General features: G+C 40.9%; 1 protein-coding gene across 2 annotated transcripts; it reads left to right on the plus strand.

Annotated features, from left to right (window-relative positions):
- Positions 1–902: 902 nt before the first annotated feature.
- On the plus strand, positions 903–15,528 carry AQP4 (aquaporin 4). 2 transcript variants are annotated; one of them, XM_065932408.1, is made up of 6 exons: positions 903–947; positions 4,456–4,870; positions 5,761–5,925; positions 6,199–6,279; positions 10,578–10,742; positions 14,173–15,528. In XM_065932408.1, exons 1-6 carry the CDS (start codon positions 916–918, stop codon positions 14,212–14,214), a joined length of 900 nt encoding a protein of 299 aa, XP_065788480.1. In that variant the 5' UTR covers positions 903–915; the 3' UTR covers positions 14,215–15,528. The 2 variants fall into 2 exon arrangements, with proteins under 2 accessions (XP_065788480.1, XP_065788479.1); XM_065932407.1 differs by having other exon boundaries at positions 10,578–15,528.
- The last annotated feature ends 7,044 nt before the right edge of the window (positions 15,529–22,572 follow it).

Below are 22,572 nucleotides of genomic sequence, written 5' to 3' on the forward strand. Positions count from 1 at the left end.
GTCCTTGGGTTTCTAGATATTAAATTTACTTATAGTTCCCAACTCACTGGAAAAGACTTCAATGCTGGGAAAGATTGAAGGCAAAAGGAAAAGCAGGCAGCAGTGCATGAGATGGTTAGATAGCATCACCAAATCAACGGACATGAATTTGAGCTAACTCGGGGAGATAATGCAAGACAGAGGAGCCTAGCATCCTGCAGTTCCTGGGGTCGCAAAGAGTCAGACACAATTTAGCAACTGAACAACAACAAGCTAGTTCCCAATAATGTTGTGCCGCTTAACATTTATCTGTTTAAAATTTGCTACTTCTTACCCAACAATTGTTAGCATAACAGTCAGGTGAGACTCTAAAGCAGTCTTATATCCTGTTACTCAAATCAGTGCTTCACAGGCTCCAAGGGACCTGAAGTGATCTGCACTGCTTTAAAAACTGCTTCTGTGAGCAAAAACTTCGCATAGAACCCACTGGCTATGTCGCCACTCAAAAACAAATGCACCAAAGCCTGAATCTCACTCAGCTCATCTCAACTGTTGGATAATTCAAATCCGTGCTCTTAATAGTCACCCAAATTCGACTGTACACAGAACAACAATAACAAAATTTCTCAGCAGTTCCCTGTGGTGGGAGGATTTCAAATAAAGATTTGGGGAAATCCTCATTTTCAAGGATTACCAGCTAAAGAAACCTAAAGTGAGCCAGCATTTTGTGTTCCTGAAATACCCTGGGTCTACAGTGATCAGGTAGAGAAAGTCATTTCAAGTTCAAATATAACTTGGCGATTGCCACATGGTGCCGAATCTTTCCACCCCTAAGACTTCAAAAACCCAATCAGACAAGTGGCCGTAATCTGACTCCCGGCGCACTGGGAGCCGCGGGGCTGGCAATGTGAGCGCTGCACTCTGGCCGGGGGAGGCATGAGTGACAGACCCGCAGCGAGGCGGTGGGGGTAAGTCTTTCTTTGCCTTAAGGGAACAATGCTGAGGCTCGGATGAAAGATGAAACTTGGGACTCTTTTATTACAGATACGTGTGCTGCTCAGGCAGAATCTGGAAGGAAACTCTAGGGCAGGTGGGTGGTTCTTCCAGGGCTAGGTATTGGGCATACTCATAAGAGAGGCAGAGAGAGGGCAGAAGAAAAAAGGGAATGATTTACAGCAAAAATCTTTCATATATTGGAGACCTCTGAAAGCCCAAGAAAATGCCTCTATGGAGTCTATGGAGGTAAATCTATCCTCTAGTATTTTTCATCAGAAAAATCACTCATCTAGGGGCTCAGCTGTCCAGAAGTGGATCAGGCTAGGGGTTCAGCTAGAAAGTAATGTTGTCGGGCTCTCTACAACCCGGTCACATCAACAAACCCCCTTTGTTCTGGAGCGCAAGGAAAAAAAGCACAACAAATGGTGTTGATGCGTTTCCAGGGAGTGTGAACAGGGAAGGGAACATTGACGATAGATAACTCAGAGGGGCTGTGAAAGAGCTGGGCTGAGCGCTTGTCCAGACAGAGGTATGTATGTGCCGCCAGGGGACCCTGGGGTTCACAGCCCTCTGGGGTTGGTCACTCTGCCCTGGGAAAAGATCAGATTTTGCCGATTTTCAAAGAAAGCTAAAGGCACGCTCAAGGTGTCTGTTTGTTTACTTCGGGGGTTGGAGGGGGTTGTTTTTATTTCTCTGGCTGATAAAGGTTTGAAGCTGAAAGAGCAACTGAGCTTCTGAGATTGGGTCTCTGGAGGGGGTGCAGAGAAGGAGCAGGGAAGGTGAGGGAGCGGGTGCAGGGAGGGGCGGCCTGTGCCGAGGGCATGCCTCTCCCTGGGCTCACTGTGTGGCTGCTTAATGGGACCTGCCGAGTCCTGCCCACCTGGCTGCCTTAGCTTCCTGCCTCTCCCTTTTTCCCCCACTAAATCTGGTCACAGAGGACCAGCCCCTGACATAGCACCTTGCCCTCTGCCATCCTGGCTACAGCTGCGGGCCGCTGGTAAGTTCTAAAGCCACTTTTGAAACTTCTTTCTTCAATTTGTGAATTTCTCCCCCTCTGGGATACTTGTCATTTCTCCCCCAGGGTACCCTCGCTAGCTGCCTGGCTCCAAGCGCTGTTTTTGTCTCTATTTTCTCTTCCTCTAGGGAGTGTGATGTCAGTGTCCTCCCAGCTGGGGTTTCTCCTAATTGCAGGATTTGCTTAGAGTTGTTCACTGGGACAGGGGATGCTCTGGACAGACGGGGTTGGCTGGTCCTCTCCTGGAGCCACCTAGGCTTGGGCAGAAAATGGGTTTCACTTTCCAGTTCTGTAGCAAAGCCCCACGTCAAACCAGGGGCTGAGTCAAGATCCTAAAGGTCAAGGCAGCGTTCCCCTGGCCCTTGTGGGCACAGTTCTCACCCACTGGCTCAACCAGACCAGGCTCCTGGGGACTCAGTGGGGGAGGGAAGGGCCCATGCTCAGTAGAAATGCGATAACTCTAATCTGTTAAAATACCTGGCTTTCTTGCCTGCCTTTGGGCGTGTTAAGTCACTTCAGTCGTTTGCGACTCTTTGCAACACCATGGACCTTAGCCCATCAGGTTCCTCTGTCCATGGGATTCTCCAGGCAAGAATACCGGAGTGGGTTGCTGTGCCCTTCTCCAGGGGATCTTCCCAATCCAGGGATGGAACCCAAGTCTCCTGCATTAACAGGTGGGTTCTTTACCACTAGCACCACCTGGGAAGCACATCACCCTTTTCATAGTCCCCAGGGATGAGTCTCATTAACTGCTTCCCACATTCCATCACTCTCTCCTACCCCATCACAGACCAAGGATGGTGGGCAAATATCTTGAAAAACGGGGTCACTGGGATGATTGCCCCCCAAGAGAAATCCTAGTCATTTTTTTGCCTTTAATATCCTCAAAGCTCATCCCTTGTCAGCTGTGAAGATCCCAAGGTATTATCAGGAAAACAGTGGAGGAAGAGAGGGTCTTCCTTCCCAAAGATTACCTTGCTGCTCCCCCCAACCTTCACCCTCCTCCCCACCAGCCCTCCCCACCCCCTCAAGGCACGCAAGCTCCCCCAGAAGAGGTACCAGCAGATTTAGAAAAGGCCGTCAAGAGGACACTAGAGAAAAACCGCTTTCCAGAGCCTCCTGCTTTGAGGCCCACGGTCTCCCTAACCACCCTCCCCTCGTCCAGCAGCCTCCCGCCCCTCTCCCCAAGTCGCTGTCCCCTGCATTTGGTGGCTAGGGTGCCCGGGGCGCTGCCCACCCGCACTGGCCTCCAGGATCCCTCTGGGAGATTTAACAGAGAGGTGAACATCAAGGAATGGGGAGTCAAGCCCAAGAAGGGATGGTCCCTCAACCCTGCAGAAGTACTGCATAGGCCAGGATGCACTTCTAACCCATCCCCCCGGTGGGGCGAGGGCTCCTGGGACCCGGGGGTTGGTGGGCTGCCCGGAGCCGCCCCGCCCGGGGCCTGTTCCCCTGTCTCAGAGAGGCGCTCCGGGTCCCCTGAGGCCTGCACTGGACGCATCCCCGCCTGCCTCTTCCGGACCAGGTGGGCTCTCAGACTTCTCCCCACACTGGCCGGGAGGGCACAGCAGCGTCCTCGTCCCATTCCTGGGTCCCAGCTCTGCTGCGTGAGTCCCCACTGCCCGTATCAGTCAAAGGAAATTCTCAAAAGACAGCCTTCCTGGCTTCCTCGCAGAACACCCCTTCATCAGACTCTCCACTGGAGGAGAGAAGGGACCATCAGCTCTCAAAATCCATTTCCAGAATGCCATTTGAACCAGAAAGTGCAAAACTGGAAAAGACCTCTCTTTCTTCTTTTTTTTTTTTTAGACCTCTCTTTCTTATGGCCATAGGTTCCAAATAGAAATGACATGTAAAAAGTACATTGAAAATGTAAAAATTTGCTCTGAGGGAATTAACTACAAGGTAAATATACTTAATTCTTTAAGGAACTTGATCCAGACATTTTCCTTTCTAGGGACAATTCAGGTAATTTTTCAGTGAAACTGGTTGATCTTTGGGTATTAAATCAAAGGGGATCAGAATGACAATCTCCTGATTATTAATTAAGGAGATAATTAAGTAATTAAGGAGATTTTCCAGAAGCATCCTTTCTTTGTATGCAGATGACCTTCAGGCAGGCTTTATATGCAAATAAACTTTGGTGGGAGGTGCCCCACAATGGGGCAAGACTGACAACCTGCTACTGCTATTTGATGGCTCAGTTGTGTCAGACTCTTTGAGACCCCATGGACTGTAACCTGCCAGGCTCCTCTGTCCATGGGATTTTCCAGGCAAGAACACTGGAGTGGGTTGCCATTTCCCTCTCCAGAGGATCATCGTAACCCAGGGATCGAATCCATGTCTCCTGCATTGGCAGGCAAATTCTTTACCACTGAGCCACCTAGAAGCCCGAGGGCCTGGCCATCATCTCAAGGAGACTCTGATTCGGTAGCTTCTGATGCCCATTTTGCTTTTCTTTTCAGTAAGTGTGGACCTTTGTGTACAAGAGAGAGTATCATGGTGGCCTTCAAAGGGGTCTGGACACAAACTTTCTGGAAGGCAGTCACCGCGGAATTTCTGGCCATGCTTATTTTTGTCCTACTCAGCCTGGGATCCACCATCAACTGGGGTGGAGCAGAAAAGCCATTACCTGTCGACATGGTTCTCATCTCCCTCTGCTTTGGACTCAGCATCGCGACCATGGTCCAGTGCTTTGGCCACATCAGTGGCGGCCACATCAACCCCGCCGTGACGGTGGCTATGGTGTGCACCAGGAGGATCAGCATCGCCAAGTCTGTCTTCTACATTGCAGCTCAGTGCCTGGGCGCCATCATCGGAGCTGGGATTCTCTACCTGGTCACGCCTCCCAGTGTGGTGGGGGGCCTCGGGGTCACCACGGTACCATCTTTAGCTGTTGTTTTCAGTCTCGGGCTCCAGGCAGCTTGTATGGAGTGCTAAATGACACCCTGCTGACCTAAGAGTCTTTCCTAAAATTGCTAATTTATTCCCAGGGGTTGTCTGATAACTCTTGCTAGGGGTGCAAACTGATTCCAGCCACATTGACTATATCACATAAAGTCATTATTTGCTGTTGAGTGACTTGAATAGCACTAAGTCTGGGCAGCACAAAAATTATGTTGGGTTCTTTTTTTTCCTCTTCCTCTCCATCCCAGTGACTGCATTGACTATATATATGTAACAAAAACCATTTTTATTACAATTATTTATTGGTTCACTAGCAGAAGGAACAGTTTTGTTTCTTGCCATGTATGTGAGGTTTAAAACATCAAGGGTCACACTTAAAAAAATAAATTGGCATTTGATCCTGCTTTTGTTCTTAGCTGGTTAAGTATATCATTTGTTAGCTCAGCACAAGGGTTGATTAAAAAACCACACACAGTTTAAATTTTAATTGAAATATATATTAATTAATTTAAACCTAATTAATGAATTTAATCATTGCCTTATAAAATTACAAGACTCTCAAGAAACTCTTTTATAAGTTAAGTGCAGCAGTAGCATATTTTGCTTTCTTTGTAGAAAAGAACATTCAGCACAAACTTCCACTTGGTCATTGTAAGAGTAATTAATTATCTGTACTGGCCCAAAATGAGTATTTCTTTTTGGCTGGGGTGGGGGGTGGGGAATGCATGTCTCAGTCGGGGGTGGAATAGAAGACTCAAACTGACTATCAGTTTTTATAGGAATAAAATGTGCCTTTCACAATGATATGTTATCACAGAAAAGGTTCTCTTGTCAATTCAGATGGAGTATTTTTCTGTTTCCAGGTTCACGGAAATCTTAGCGCTGGACACGGTCTCCTGGTGGAGTTGATAATCACATTTCAGTTAGTGTTTACTATTTTTGCCAGCTGTGATTCCAAACGGACTGATGTCACTGGTTCCATAGCTTTAGCCATTGGCATCTCTGTTGCAATTGGACATTTATTTGCAGTAAGTTTCCAAGTTCCTTTAAATAATGGATCCACGTTGTTTAGCCTCACCCTACAGCTGGCCTGAAGATGTGTTTCACAGCAGTAGTTCTTTAGTATCCAGCCTCGTCTGTCCATTTTAGGTTATTGTTTTGCTAACTTTGTGATGAGAATGTTGCTAAGGGTGCTAACCTTCCTCTAACTGATTTGGCCAACAGTGACATAATGCAATGAAGGCTACCTGTTAGTAGCCCTGTTTCAGCGATGTCTGAAGTTGTGTTCTTTTTCTCTGTAGATCAATTACACTGGTGCCAGCATGAACCCCGCCCGATCCTTTGGACCTGCAGTTATCATGGGAAATTGGGAAAACCACTGGGTAACCACCATGTTCATTGTTCCTATTTTCCTACAATTGAGGACAATTAGCCATAGAGCTTTTTCCCATTATTTTGCTCACTAGTTTCTCTTTCACCCAACTTTAACTCCCCCCACCATCACTTTATTACATCTTTCATAAAGACTAGGGACAAACTAGGACAGATTTTATCTGCTGTAAAACATTTCATATCTGTTTTGAGCTTTTAGTGATAGTCTTTTTTTTTTTTTAAGCACTGCTCTGCACACTGTATTCTGACAGACTTTGGCAGAATATATTGTATATGGAGGTTGCCTGGCTGTAACAAATTAAAATCAAGGTGGTGAAGTGAATATGGTGTTTAAATAATTGAAAGTAAACCCTTCCCAGCAATGACACGTAATATGCTTGCAAAACAGTAAAAAGAAGAAAAAGAGAAATGCTTAAAAGCACATAGCAAAAATATTTACCCTTTTTGTTTACAAAAGCATGAACCCAATTAATAATATAGGAGTTGGAAGCATTTGAACTGCAGATGGTGAGGAATAGATAGTGCCAGTGCTTATGCTATTATCACCATAACCATAGCTGGAAAAATAAATGACTTTCAGAAACGACACACTTCTCACACCTCATGCCTACCCTACTTATTAATGTGGGTGCAGTGCTTCTAGAGAGCAGCAGTATCCATTTTTAATACCACAATTTCTTTTCAATTGTTTCTTACCAAAAATAAATTTAAATCCCTTAAATGAATAATGTGGCAGTTCTGAAGACCTTTTACGTACTGACTTACCACAACCAATAAAAATAGGTGTATATCAGCCAGCTTCAAATGGGGCTAACTTTTATTTTCATGTATATGTTGTGAATGCTCTTTTACACCTTTTATTTTTAATTCATGAATGTAAACAAATGTTAATTAATCTGTTTTATTGCAGTATAGTTGATATACAATTCCGTGTTAGTTTCAGGAGTACAGCAAAGTGATTTAGTTATACATACAGATATATGAACGTATATATATATTCTTTTCAGATTCTTTTCTATGATAGATGTCGCTTATGTTTTAATGTAACGCATACAGGGGTTACTGACACAGCCACGTGCATGCATCAGTGATTTATGTTGCAAATGAGGAGAAACTGCCACACTGCTATGTGCATTCACTTCTAAGAAAAGTGTAGCAAGTCTTTACGAGTAATCTATCCCATTAAATAAAAGCATGAACATCAGTGATCAAAAGCAAGGATTTGGACCCGGCCATGAAAAAGCTTAGTCAGCAATGCTATGCATGCAATTGGTCATTTTGCCACTGAGATTCCCATGTATGTCTCTAAGGACTTGCCACATTAACAGCATGGGAATGCAGTATATAGATCTCAGGGCTTCTCAGGTGGCACTAGTGGTAACCCACCTGCCAGTTCGGGAGATGCAAGAGACACCGGTTTGATCCCTGGGTCGAGACGATCCCCTGGAGGAGGAAATGGCAACCCACTCCAGTATTCTTGCCTGGAAAATTTTATGGACAGAGGAGCCTGGTGTCATGGGGTCACAAAGAGTTCGGCACAACTGAGCAACTGAACACAGTATAAAGATCTTACGATAAAAGTACAACTTTTAGTTCAACTCATACATCTAAACAATTTTTCTATTTAAAATTTTAAAAAATGAAAACTTTTAATCCATGAGGACTTTAAAATGTAGATGAAAACATGTTTTTATTAATAACTTGAGTTGTGATACACTAGTTAAAATTTGAGTTCCAAAAAAAAAATCCTTAGCTTGTTGATTGAATCTAAGGTTCCCCTTGTTGCTATTTTATAACACTTAATCCTACTGAAAATGAATGTCCATTTTGTAACAACGGTTGTGTAAAATTAACAATTAATTTAAATTATATCTGTAAATAGGTAGACTGATAGATGAAAATAGCAAGATATTCATGATGAATTTTGTGTGTGGTGTAATTATATTTTTTTAGTCTTCTTTTCTGGATTTTCTGGATTTTTCTGGATTTTTAGCAGTAAAAATTCTTTACCTTTATGAATTTTAAAAGTTAAGGGGCATTATAACTTTGGTAATAGCAACTTGAAACTGAGATTTTTTTTGAGAGCATGCAGCCAGATGTCTTCTGAATAAGTGTTTTGAGGGAATTGTAATTATTTAGCGGTCCTTTGTCTGTCTTGTGGAATTTGTAGCTTATGGAACAGAACATACCAAAAGAGATCTTACCACAGGAACATAGCACAAAGACATTTAGAGGAGGGCTCTCATTTCCCCTTTGAAAGGGCATCAAGAAGGTAAACTCTGACATGGTTTCTTTCATGTTCAAGATAAGGAACTTGGTTCTTGGAGCCACTTTGTCAACAATTTCCCTGTAAAGTATGCCGTGTTCCACTTCAGCTTAAGTTTGAATTTTCTTTAGACTTTGCAATGAGGGTGTTAAGTGAATTTAATTTCCAGAGAGTGTTTTAACCAAAAAGCATTCATCTGATTTTTTTTTCAAGTGAGAGAAGTGTAGCATGTGTGTGTATATGCGCTAAGTACTTCAGTCATGTCCAACTCTTCATGACCCCATTGACTGTAGCCCACCAGGCTTCTCTGTCTATGGGCTTCTCCAGGGAAGAATACTGGAGTGGGTTTCCATTCCTTTCTCCAGGGGATCCTCCTGACCCAGGGATCAAACCCCTGTCTCTTATGTCTCCTGCGTTGGCAGGTGGGTTCTTTACTATTAACGAGTATAATGAAAGCAGCATAATGGTTCAAAAGAGAGCTTTGAAATCAGACAGACCTGAAATCCCAGTTCAACCACTTGTTAAGCGTAAATTTTTAAGCAAGCTTCTCACCCTCTCTGCATATCCATTTTCTTACCCATAAAATGGGATAATAATAATATCTATCTCAGAGATCAGTTAGAATAAAATGAGCTAATACAAGTTAAGTACTGAATATAGCCAGCCCAGAGAAAGTATTCAATAAACAGTGTTTGGCATGCTGCAGTCCATGGGGTCACAAAGAGTTGGACAGAACTTAGTGACTGAACAACAACAATAACTGTTGTTCAAGTCCATCTGTTGAATGAATGTCTAATATTCTACAATCTGAAAGTGAAAGTCTTAATTGCTCAGTCTTGTCTGATTCTTTGCAACCCCATGGACTGTAACCTACCTACTGAGCTCCTCTGTCATGGAATTCTCCAGGCAAGAATACTGAAGTGGGTAGCCATTCCCTTCTCCAGGGAATCTTCCCGAGCCAGAGATGAACCCAGGTCTCTTGCATTGTAGGCAGATTTTTACTGTCTGAGATCCTATAGTCTACATGTACCCTAAAGCAAATGTTAGAGTTTATCCAATCTCAAAACTTAGTTTATTCTAGACACATAACTAATATGATAGAAACTTCTAGTTATTGAATTAAAATTCTATGGGATGGCAAGTCCTCTACTCACCATCATCCATAAACTCAGCACAGATTTTTCCACCAAGTCATCAGTATAAGAACCATGAGGATGAAAGCACTCTGCAAGAAGATTAATGGACAAACCTTGAGGTCTTCTCTTAAAACAAATCACCAAATTTCAGAGAAAAAACACGTAACATAAGGAAAGTGACTTATAGCCAGACTAGTCCCATACATCTTTAAATTGTCTAGGAAACATGGAAAGGAGTAAGTTACTATGAAACTGGAACTCTCAAGTATTTTACAAGTATTATTTCAATTTAATCCTGACAACAGTGAGGTGTGTATTATTATTATTCCTGTTTTGCATCTGATGGAATTAAGTGTTCATGAAATTATGTAATGGATGCAAGCAGTCACAAAATTGCTAAGTAGTAGACCTCAGATTCCATTTATCATGCTATACTGAATAATTAAAGCCCCAAGTGGTACAATCTGCACTATGATTGTGATTATGCAGAAAACCAATATAAGATGGCAATATTAAGAAAACAAGTATTGATACTCTCCAGAAAATTTTTTCCCTATTTTAGTTTAATAAGTTTTAGTGTCTTTTTAACTTATAGTACCATCAAAGAGGACCTATCTTTCAGGATTATCAGAAAATGGAAAGAACATAATGAAAGCAGGAAAAGAGAAGAGGAAACAGTCTTCTTATTTTCTGTTCAAAATGTTCTTTAGTAATATATGGATCTCAGATGTAGATTTAATGTGTTTTCTTATTTTGTTTCCAATGGTCTTTTTATGCATGCCATATTTGCTCTCAGTTTAAATCAGCCAAGTTCTATATTCATGCATTGTTCAGAGAAATAGTTTTACTCTACTTACACTCTATAACTCTTCCATCTTTCTCCCAGATATATTGGGTTGGACCAATCATAGGAGCTGTCCTCGCTGGTGGCCTTTATGAGTATGTCTTCTGTCCAGATGTTGAACTCAAACGTCGATTTAAAGAAGCCTTCAGCAAAGCTGCCCAGCAAACAAAAGGGAGCTACATGGAGGTGGAAGACAACAGGAGTCAGGTAGAGACCGACGACTTGATCCTAAAACCCGGAGTGGTACACGTGATCGACATTGACCGGGGTGAGGAGAAGAAGGGGAAAGACCCATCTGGGGAGGTGTTGTCTTCAGTATGACTAGGAGACAGCACTGAAAGCAGACGAGAGCCCTTAGAACTGTCCTCAGATTTCCTTCCACCCATTAAGGAAACAGATTTGTTATAAATTAGACATGTGCGGGTTTGTTGTTTCATGTCATATTACTCAGTCTAGACAGTAAATATTTCATTATTTACCAAGGAGGACTGGAAGAAACCTATCATGAATTTCAAATCTAAAAAAAGAAAAAAATCTTTTTTTTTGAAGTATCCCGAAAGCAAATGTGTATCTAATTTATCTATTTGACATTCATTGATAATCAATTTAAAATGCTATCAAGATTTTGTTAAGGCTTGCTTGACATATCTATCACACAGACATAACCTATCAGCTTATTTCCTCTTCCTTTTAACTGGTATTGTCAATCCTCATCTGAGTATTTATTCTTTTAAATCAAGTTTGTCAATGGCAAAATACAGAGTATGTCACAGAGTCTTGCACGTTCAAGAAAGAAAATATAACAAACTCTTTTACACGCAATCCCTTATGCTTAAACTACCTCGGCAAATGAATATTAATGAGTCATTGCTAATGAGTTGTTTTCATTTATGTTTCAAATACCCAATTTTCAACCCAAACTTCAGCTCATAATATTTCTTCCTCCTCCTCACTGTCTCTAGGGTAAATATGGACCTAAAGCCCAGAAATTTGAATAATGTTCATAAATTCTTTATGTTTATTCACCTAATAAAACATCCACATCATAAGGCACCTATTGAGACTCAGGACAAACAGACCTGAAAGATTGTATGGGGGTGGGTGGAAACGTACCATCATACAAAAATCACATGGAAAAAGGCAATCTGAATCATGGTTTCAGATAGTTGATCTGTTTTCAGTGCACATCCTCAAAGACACCACAAGAGGTTAACAATCTAAACTTTTAACCACTTAACCATTTGCTTATTCTTTTTTAATTTATTGGCAAAACTGGGGGTTTTGTTTGTTTGTAATTTTGGTTAACTGTACTTAAACATTAGCTGAGACATATTTTTGATAACAAGAGCATAACTAGTTGAGTTCTGAGTTTTGTTAATTATTAAGCTTTGCTCGTTCTAGAAGGTGTACACACTGGTCCTACCAGTCCCAATCGCTGCTACCCTCCCACTTCTCATGACATTTATTGATAATCTTCATTGTGCATTTGTTGATCATCTTCATTGTACGTGTAATGATATTTTAATGAACTAAAATGCACGAGGGACAAGGAACAACAAGACTGCAAAATAAAAGGGTGAGAACATCAAAATCCTCTGTATTCCAAGCTGACTGGATGACAATCTTTCATTTGTAGAGATATTGTATGTAACCCAATGTGGTTTTTAAGTATTTTCATTATTGACTCATTTGTTTGTCAGAATAACTTGTTTTGTTGTTTTTTTTTCCGTACGCTTTGCCTTATGTCGGTAAAATTGTCTCTAGAAATGCCAGTTGCTGTCATCGAAACCCCAGTCTGTTCTAGCCTTTGTTTTAGACAAAGAGCTGCAAAAGTCGATTTCACTGAACAAAAGCTAATAGTAAAGCAAAAACCTATCACTGCAAAGAGTGGCTTGTAAATAGCTGATAATCAAGGGCTTTCTTCTCCCACACACAGTTCCAACTGCGTGTCACTTTTCAGTGTTAATGGCAGTTGTGTGTCTGTTGCAATGAGATAGTGGACCACTATTAAATCTGATTCTCTTCGGTGCTAGGAAAGGAATGTGTAAGGTTCCAAGAGAGACATCACACCAGAGGACTCCCCAGAAGTCCCATTGTCATCTTTTTGGCAGGTGCCTAAATCCCAGGTCCCTTTGGTGGCCGTCCATACCTCCATCACTGAGGCACACTGCTTCCTGCTTGGGACAGCATCTATAGGAACTAGGGTGTATTTCTAAGGATGGTTTATGTCCATCTTTTCAAGTGTTTGCTCAATATATCATTAAGGGCTTAAAACTGGGGGTGGTTTAGCTCAAAAGATAATGCCATCAACCACAGGCAGACATGCCAGTTCAAAAATAAGTTAGGTTAGCATGGGAAAGGGTCTTCCCTGGTGGCTCAGATGATAAAGAATTTGCTTGCAATGCAGGAGACACAGGTTTGATCCCTGGGTCAGGAAGATCCCTTGGAGAAGAGAATGGCAATCCACTCCAGTACTCTGGCCTGGAGAATTCCATGGACAGAGGAGCCTGACCGGCTACAGTCCACGGGGTCGCAAAGAGTTGGACACAACTGAGCAACTAAAACACACATCAAGGGAAAAAAGGAAACATTTTTTGAATACACTTGAAGTTTACTGGTGTAGGAGCATTTTTATTCAGCCATATGGTTTACTTCAAGTCAATTTTACACTTACTTCCAGTTAGAGCATTTGATAAGTTATCACTGGAAAAAAAAAAAACCTCATATTTTGGTCATCTGTTTTCCAGGAACAAGCAGAGTACCTGGCAGATAGTAGGTATTCAAACAAGTGTGTTAGTTGAGAAAATATATATATACATTTCATTTGTGATTTAAGGATATAATTTTCTTTTCATCTTTATTTTGTTCAATATTTAATAGAAGCGTGAGTTCAAGGACTACTAAGGGAAGGCCATATAAATGTAAAAACCATAGAATATATTTTTGCCTTCTACTATTTTAGGGGCATGCAGCAAATGAAAGCTTGTGCACTTTCCTTTCCCCGCATATGAGACAACATATTTTGTATTTCACTCAAGGCTCTACCAGTAAAAAGTAATGAAATTGTACCTTTCTAATGACATCTATGCAGCAGGGGTCTTTTGCCTTGTGGATGACACCAAATTATCCAAGTGTATTAAGAGACTGGGGCTTTTTCCTTTAATCCCTTCTTATTAATGAAGTGCATCGTGCTGCTCCCAGGAGAGTGCTGCTGACAGATATACAGAAAAGAGATCAGAGAGAAAAAACTGGAAGGACATAAATGAATTATACCCAGTCAGGAAACGATGCCAGTCGCCTCTTCCCTAAGGAAAAGTACAACAAGCACCCCCACCAATTGTAAGGTGGTCCCTACATTGCAAATGTATATAGTTTGTCAAAGGAGTACAAAGGGTAAGAGTTATTTTTTAAGTTTTCAGGGCTTTCTTTAAAATTGGGGGTCCAGAGTTTGAAAGCATGTTTTCACTGTAGAAGATGACATTTTCTTCAAAGAGTTCTCAACTTTTATACTGGAAGGAAGTATTTTCTGGTATCTAAATAGATGCTTAAATGTAAGATTCCTACACTTCGTTTCTGCCATTTGATGTTTTTCATATATTCTTATACTTTCCCTCTTTTGATCTTTTTCCTGATGCAGTTGGTAGGTGCTGGCTCAGTCTTGAAGATTTTACAAGATTAGAAATATTTTGCTAACATACTTCCCTGGTGGCTCAGATGGTAAAGAATCCACCTGCATTGCGGAAGGCCTGGGTTCGATCCCTGGGCTGGGAAGATCCCCTGGAGGAGGGCATGGCAACCCACTCCAGTATTCTTGCCTGGAGAATCCCATGGACAGAGGAGCCTGGTGGGTTACAGCCCACAGGGTTGCAAAGAGTCGGACACAACTGAGCGACTAGGCACAGCACACAGCACATGACAGAATTAAGCTAATTATTAGAGGTCTGATTCCAGATAGCACAGAATACTCTTCTTAGACCATGCAGCCAGGCCACTCACTCACTGGTTTAAACTCCACAATGAACCAAAAATTCCAAAATAGAACAGCACATTCAAATACTAGAATTGATCCCAGAGAAGCTCTCGGTTGCGGCCTGTGGACACTGTTCCCACATGCTGTGACCAATTGACAGATAAATTGCCTTTGTGACAGCTGAGAAGGACAGTGCGAGCCCAACAGACCAACTGATCAGACAAGAGAAAGCCGAAATAAATTCTCATCATGAGCACTGTAGAATATGCAAACTCAGGCTACTTTATACCTGAAAGTCATTCTGTCTTTCCCAATATGTAGATGGCATCAAAATTATTAGAAAAGTGTTGTTTACTCTCTGGAAAGTGTAATGTAACAAAACTCACTCTCTTTACCCCCAAATTGTGTACATTTGCATTGCTTCCGTAGTACTTTACAGATCACCCCAAAACAGATGTAACTTTTGAAACCCTCTTCCCTAAAATACATGCAAAATATTTAATCCAGGGCTTTAAAACTCTGGCTACTCACTTTGGCAAATGACAATAACCTATGAAAATACAAATCAAATAAATGTTATGCAACATGTATGATAAACATTAAACTTAAAAGCAGTTATAGCATTACCTATGCATGTTAAAATCCAAGAGCTAAAAAATACACTGAATTTATATAACCCATCAGAATGCATTTCTAGATTCTCTTCAGGATTAATTAAATAAACATGCAATTTATAAAACTATATAAACAATTGTTTATCACTTTTATGACTCAAATCACAATAAAATTGTAATTCATGATAAACTGGTGGGAATAAGCTGAACATATGGTTATATTCACAATTATTCATTAACTGAAATGTTATTCCAGTGTTAGAGCTAATGTTAAGGAGATTGAAACTGTAATGTCTAATATTTGGAGTAATCTATTAAAGTGTTAGCACTGTGGTTGATTTCCATGAATTATGTTGATCTCATATTACTAAGCTTCTGCAAATAAAGTGTTTAATATTTTAAAAGGTAAGCATTGTGTTTGATGATTTTGAAAATTCATCCACACCTTTTGCTCATCTCATCTTGAAGCATCATTTAGAAGGACCAGGAGGTTTAGGTATTTGAGTACAATCAACGCCAAATGAAATGGTGGTGGAATCCATAAAATAAAATATATTTTTGAGAGCCTACAGAGTACACAGTATGGTAGGTCCTCATATAGACAGTGAAAACGTGTTTTTGTGGGCTTAATTCTAAATGTTCACATCTGGGCAAAACAGACCACTGAATATCAGCTATCATTATAGAGAGTCAAAGAGTGAAGACTTAAACAACTGTGACTCAAATGAGGCTGCTATTGCAAAATAGACGATCCAGCCTTAGGGCATTTGGCAAATTCTGCCTACCCAGATGGATAACGTAGCCTCAGTGAGTATCAGTTTACTCCCTTGGGTTCTTGGTTGGAACCTCTCAATTTTGAGAGGTTACAGACCTGCAGGGAAGGATTGTGGACAATCATTTATGTAACATGCAACCTATCAGAAAAGTGGTGAATGCAGCCTTAAGAGCCAGGTGGATGTGAACCTCTTATTGCATTTGTCACATTGTAGTGAAATCATTTGTGTAGGTTTCTGTCTCCCCTACTAGATTTTAAACTCCTTAAGGGCTAAGGCTATGTCTTATTCTCAGCACTGAGAACTAGGCTTGACATTTCTCTCAATAAATGCTTGTTGTATAAGTGAATAAATGACTTAAAGAATATCTCAATCATTAGGAAATACTACAAAGCACTATACCTTGATCTAGTTGATTTTTACTGTATAGATGTGTGCAAAATATTTGAATGCATATAGCTTCAGTTAGGAGTCCAAAATTAGCTCAAATGTTAAAGAAAATAAAAGGGAAAAATGCACTTTAGAAAGAAAAAACACTAATTGGATTTCTAAAATTTATACCTAATGTGTAAGAAACGAGACATGTTTTCATTGCTATATTTATATGATGGCCAGATGTTAGATGAAATTTAGTTCTATGAGTATTTCAGCAAGAAAAGTATTTTAACAAGCATGGGAAGCTAGAAAATAAATGTCAGCTTGATTTTAGATAATTATGCTGCTTGGAAAATGTCCAAAACAGTATGTCACCTGAATTAATTCTTAATATTTTTTTAGTTTTTTCTACATCTTCATTTCTTGGGTTTCAAGAAGATACTAAAGACCCCAAAAAGCTAGTTGAGTTCTGCTGCCTCCACATGTTCAGCGGTCTTTGAGAAGCCATGAGCATAATGTTTGCAACCTCTGTACATAGAATAGTGATAGTGCATGGCTAGTGCTCAAGAAGGGTGTCCCTGGTGGCTAAGACAGTAAAGAATTTGCCTGCAATGCGGGAGACCTGGGTTCAATCCCTGGGTTGGGAAGATCTCCTGGAGAAGGACATGGCAACCCACTCCAGTATTCCTGCCTGGAGAATCCCCATGGACAGAGGAACCTGGCGGGCTACAGTCCATGGGGTCACAAAGAATTGGACACAACTGAGCAGCTAAGCGCAGTACCCAGCACAATGCTCAGTAAAAGCAAGATGGATGACTGGATGGAAAGATGGAGGGGTGGATGGATAGATGGATGGATGGGTGGATGGGTGAAAGAAAGAAACTCTCCAGTCTGAAAGAAGTAAGTTAATCTGAGAATAGGTGGAAATCAGAGCCTGTATGCCTTCTTCCTTTAAAAAAATGTTGGCCAAGGATCAGAATGGTAGAGGAGAAATGCACAGATTAGAATAATTACCAGTTATGAGCATACATGGGGTGTCAGATTTTCTAAATATTGGTCTCAATCTGTTACTCTTCAAAACTCATTGTGGGGCAATCATTACTATCTTTTTCATTTCCCAAAATGAGTGTCAAAGTGATTAAGTAAACTACCCATAACTGTACCTAGTGCTAAAGCAAAAACAGGAACTCACATCCCTGTTAATCCCAATCCCTTATGTTGTTTCCCTAAATCACACAAAGTTCTCTCTTCTATCCATCAGCCTAATTTCCCATCAGCCATCAAGTGGCAAGAAACATCTTCTCCATACTAGGGGAAATCTTTACATACAGTATCAGTGAGGGATAATAAATTAAGTAGTACAGATCTGGAGTACCTATTACTAATCTTAGACAAGATCCAAAATAAGAGAATAGAGTTGACTGCTACAATGTGTTTCCTTTAGATTGGGTAATTTAAGAAATTTTGATTGATTTTTATTTACAAAAACACTATAATGACCACTATTAAAGATGATTTTCATTTGGTCCAGAAAAGAGAGTTGAGGATTGATTGCAAAGGTACTGATTAGGTCTTCCACAACTCAATAATGATAATAACATGTACTGTGTACTAGACTTATATGTGACACTACATAAAGAAACCTTACAACGTAGATACTGCTGCTAGTCCCATTTTAAAGATGATGAAACTGAGGTCTAAGATGGGTAAGTAAATAGTTCAAAGTCAGCTACCAAGTGGGGGAAGTGAGATTTGACCCAGACAGTCTGTCCAACAGACTCAACTCTTAGTAGCTGTCCTGTACTCTCTCTTACCTGAGGTTGGGGTGTTTTCGGCCACCAGTCATGTCAACATTCATATCTGCTTTTTCCAAGCCTTTGTTTCTTTCTTACATGCTAGACTTCAGCATGTTTGATCTCTCAGCTGTTCACAACTTGACTGCTGGTTATCATTTTGACCACCTCTGAAGGAAGATTGAAACCCTCCAATGCAAATGCTACAAAGATTAATCAGCTGAACTTAAAGTGTTTTTGAAAGGGACCGAATAGTCAAGAAAATACTTTCTTTTCTTGAGCAAGGGTATGACAAATACTGCTCACTCTTTGTCAATCACCCAGATTTCCTAACTGGTCTTTACCTAATCTGACAATTTCTCTCTGCCCTTCATTAAAACAATTAATATATATCTTAGTTCTTTTTTACCTATTAACTACCCAATCAATATGTATGCTAACACACCTATTTTGTTCAGGATCTTATAGAAAGCTTTAATAAATTTTAATTTATTTATTAATTTTATTTAACATACAATTTTAAAAAGGGAAGCAATAAAATAATGTTTGACAATAAATTGAACTAATAGTATGTGATAACTTATCCTGTATCAGCCTATAAAGTGGACTGATTTTATCTGCAAAAAAATAATAATAATAAAGGTGGGGATTCCCTGGGAGTCCAGCACTTAGGACTCAGAGCTTTCACTGCCAGGGCTCAGGTTCAGTCCTGGGTCAGGGAACTAAGATCCTACATGCTGTGCTATATAGCCAAGAATAAATAGATAAATATAACAATGAGTGGGCCAAGTACTAACACTGTTACAATGGCAACAGCTTTGGGAAATGAATGAGTAGATGACTGTCATCAGTCAGTACTTACCTCTTCGTGTTCAAGCCTCAGAACTGTAGCTTCAGTTCCCACCTGATTTGACTCAGACTTTCAGAAGACAAAAGTCTTCTAAACTACAGGATAGAGATGTACTACCAGTGACTGGGGAACTATTTGTTTAAACCTGGGGCTCCCAGAGGGTGACCTGAATGGAAAGGAAATCCAAAACGGAGGACAAATATGTATATATATATATAACTGATTCACTTCGTACAGTGGAAACTAACACAACATTGTAAAGCAACTATATTCAGTAAATAACATTAATTCGTTGACTTAGGGCTCCCACAGGGGAAAGAGAAGAAAAAAGATGATCATGGGGGAGGGAGGGGAGACAGGAGTCCCTCGGTAAGAGCAAAGTCAGAGGACAGCGGCTCCTATTTTCTTGCTCCCACCCAGAGCGGGGATTGTCAGGACAGCCTCTGCACCTGAGCAGAGAAGAGTCCCTGTGCTGAGTTAGCATCCTCTAATGTCATCAGCACCCGAAAGAGAGCTGAACAAGCATCGTCTTCAACAATTCTAATAGTCAAAACCTCATGCTTCCCTGGTGGGTCAGACGGCAAAGAACCTGCCAACCAATGCAGGAGACAAAGATCCAGTTCCCGTGTTGGGAAGACAACCTGGAGGAGGAAATGGCAACCACCTCCAGTATTCTTGCTTGAAGAATCCCATGGATAGAGGAGACTGGCAGGAGACAGTCCATGGGGTCGAAACGAGTTGGAACGACTGAGTGACTACCAAACCTGTGATCCCAGTGCTGCCATTTCAAGCTAAAGGGAAATACCTAGACTTCTCCCATGGAATAAAAGGACTCACTGAATTTTGACTTTTAGCAACAAATGCAGGATGAGAGCAGGATCTCCCCACATCTCACGCAAGAAACCTTGCCTTTATAATGTATTTCTTAGGAAAAATGATGAGCCTCACCTCAGCACAAGGCTCTTGGAGATGATTTGCCATATTAAGCTACTCCAGGATTTCGGTGGGGCTTCCCTGGTGGCTCAGTGGTAAAGAATTCACCTGCCAATGTAGGAGATGCAGGTTCGATCCCTGAGTCAGGAAGACCCCCTGGAGGAGGAAATGGCAACCCACTCCAGTATTCTTGCCTGGAGAAGCCCATGGATGGAGGAGTTTGGCAGGCTACGGTCCACAGTGCCCCGAAGAGTCGGACAGGACTGAAGTGATTGAGCACGCAGGCACAGGATTTCAGTGTCAAAATTTATCACAAAGGATCTTGCTGTTTCAAAAACCATTCTTCTGGAAACAGTGGCAGAAGAACAGAAGAAGGAGAGAGACTGGCACTTCTCTAGTGATCTGCTGTAAGGAAAAGTCAGGAAAACTGATAAAGAGTATTCAGCCCTGTGGTGTTGGTACATTGTACTTAAATCATTCATATTCTTTGAGCTCTAATAAAAAATTCTCATCAAACAATGATGACATTTTCATCTCATCCAAGTTTAATCACAAGAGTATTGTAATTCTGATTTTCTTCACCTCCGTTCAAATTGAAAGTAATTGTCAGACGTCATTTTAATTCTAACCATTACATCCCTTCTTACATCCCTTCTCTCACATTATTATGGCCCATTTTGTTCTGTAAGAGATAAGTCTCTTTTTTTCTATTATTCAAGCAGTTTTAAAAGAGCATTGTCACTGACCTACAAATACTACATTTAAGGCTTATTTTAAGAAGCATTTGGAAAAACAAATGAACATAAATGGAAAATGTTGCCTTGAAACACCGAGAGACATGAGGGGTGATAAATTATGACTACTGAATTCCTAATTTTGGGAAAACACTTAATTGCCTGAATTCTTGATTGTTTCATTTTCTTTTTCTTAGCAACCCTCAGAATGCACAAATTTTGGCTTAAAATGTACAAAAGCAGAGGGAGTGCCCTGGTGGTTCAGTGGTTGGGACTCTACACTTCCAATGCAGAGGGTACAGGTTTGATCCTTGGTCCGGGAACTAAGATCCCATATGCCACATGGTTTGGCCAAATTTTTTTTTTAAAAAAAAGCACTGGGCAGCAATGGAGATGCAGGCATAGAGAACAGACTTGTGGATAAGGGCAGGAGAGAGGAAGGAGAGGATAGGATGAGTGGAGAGAGTAGCAGGGAAGCATATACACTAACATATGTAAATAGATAACCAGTGGAAATTTGCCGTATGACTCAAGGAACTCAAATAGGGGCTCTGTAATAATCTAGAGCGGGGGGAAAGGGTAAGAGGTGGGAAGGAGATTCAAGAAGGAGGGGACATATGTACACCTATAGTTAATTCATGTTGCTGTATGACAGAAATCAAACCAACATTGTAAAGCAATCATCAATCCATATAAAACAAACATAATTACATATTTTAAAAAGCACAAAAGCAGAGAGGTGAATACAACAAACTCATTTCGTTTTCTTCCATTGCCATTTAAAAAAAAACAAAACTCTGCTTCAGTTATGACACACTCCTGGGATCTAGGCTGAGAAGTGGGAGCAAGTTTATCCTAATTAAGACACAAAGGGGTGACTTCTTCCTGGGGACGGCAAGGGAGCCCTAACCATCACCTCCAAGGATATATGGAAAGCTGGCAAGAAAATCCAGGAGGACTGTAAGATTTGGAATAATGTGTGTGTGTTTTATTTTCTAGGTTTTCCACAGAAGACATACATTACCATCAGAATCAGAAGAGAGGGGAAAAATGAGTGAAATATATAAAGAGACTTAAGAGGTCTGATTTAAATAGATGGATCAGAGGGAGGACAGAATGCAGAGCCTTTTGGAAGGTAATGGTTCCGTGTCTGTGTTGACGTCCAAGAGCAGAAATGTCCCCCAAGGCAAGAGGGCCCTACACTCAAATTTTTACAGTGGTATGTGAGCAAGTGATGGAAAGACGTCAAAACGGTCCTGGGGAGACCGGGACCTGCTGCAGTAAACTTGGCTTATAGATCTCTGTCATCTATGACCTTGGACCCGGTATAGCCAGAGCTTCTAATATTTTAGGCAAACTGGAAATTCAAACTTGAATATGAAGTCTCTAAATTTTCTTAAATGTTGGTTCACATGTATTTTTCTAAAATCACAGAAGCAAAGAAAAATACATCTAAGGCTAGACCAGGCTCAAGGATCACTAGGTCAAGATCTTTACTCCACAGCCTCTTGGACATCTTCATTTATGTTCTTCAGACACCTCAAACTGAGCATATTCCAAGCTGAACTCATTGCCTTGATTTCTTCCAGCCTGTTTATCCTTTTGTGTATGCCAAACTATAGAGTTATTTAAGCCAAAACATGGCAGTCATCACATATGGTCCCCCCTTCCCAGTCAATGACCTGCCAAATCTAAGATCTCTTAGATCCTTCTTGCCTCCAGCCCTACTGCCTCTACTTTGATTCAGGCCAATGAAATCATCACCTACATAATTGTATTAGCCTCTGAACCCAATGGATCTCAACCAGGGGTGACTTTGATCCCCAGATATTAATTGGCAATGTCTGGAGATATTTTTCACTGTTACACTGGAGGTGAACTTCTGACACCTAATGAGTAGATGCCAGGGTTACTTTTAAACATCCCACAATGCAAAGAATATTCCTCTACCCTCTAACAGATAATTACCTGGATCAACAGAGCTGAGACTGAGAA

The sequence above is a fragment of the Muntiacus reevesi genome, chromosome 4 (assembly GCF_963930625.1).
Source record: "Muntiacus reevesi chromosome 4, mMunRee1.1, whole genome shotgun sequence".
NCBI lineage: Eukaryota > Metazoa > Chordata > Mammalia > Artiodactyla > Cervidae > Muntiacus > Muntiacus reevesi.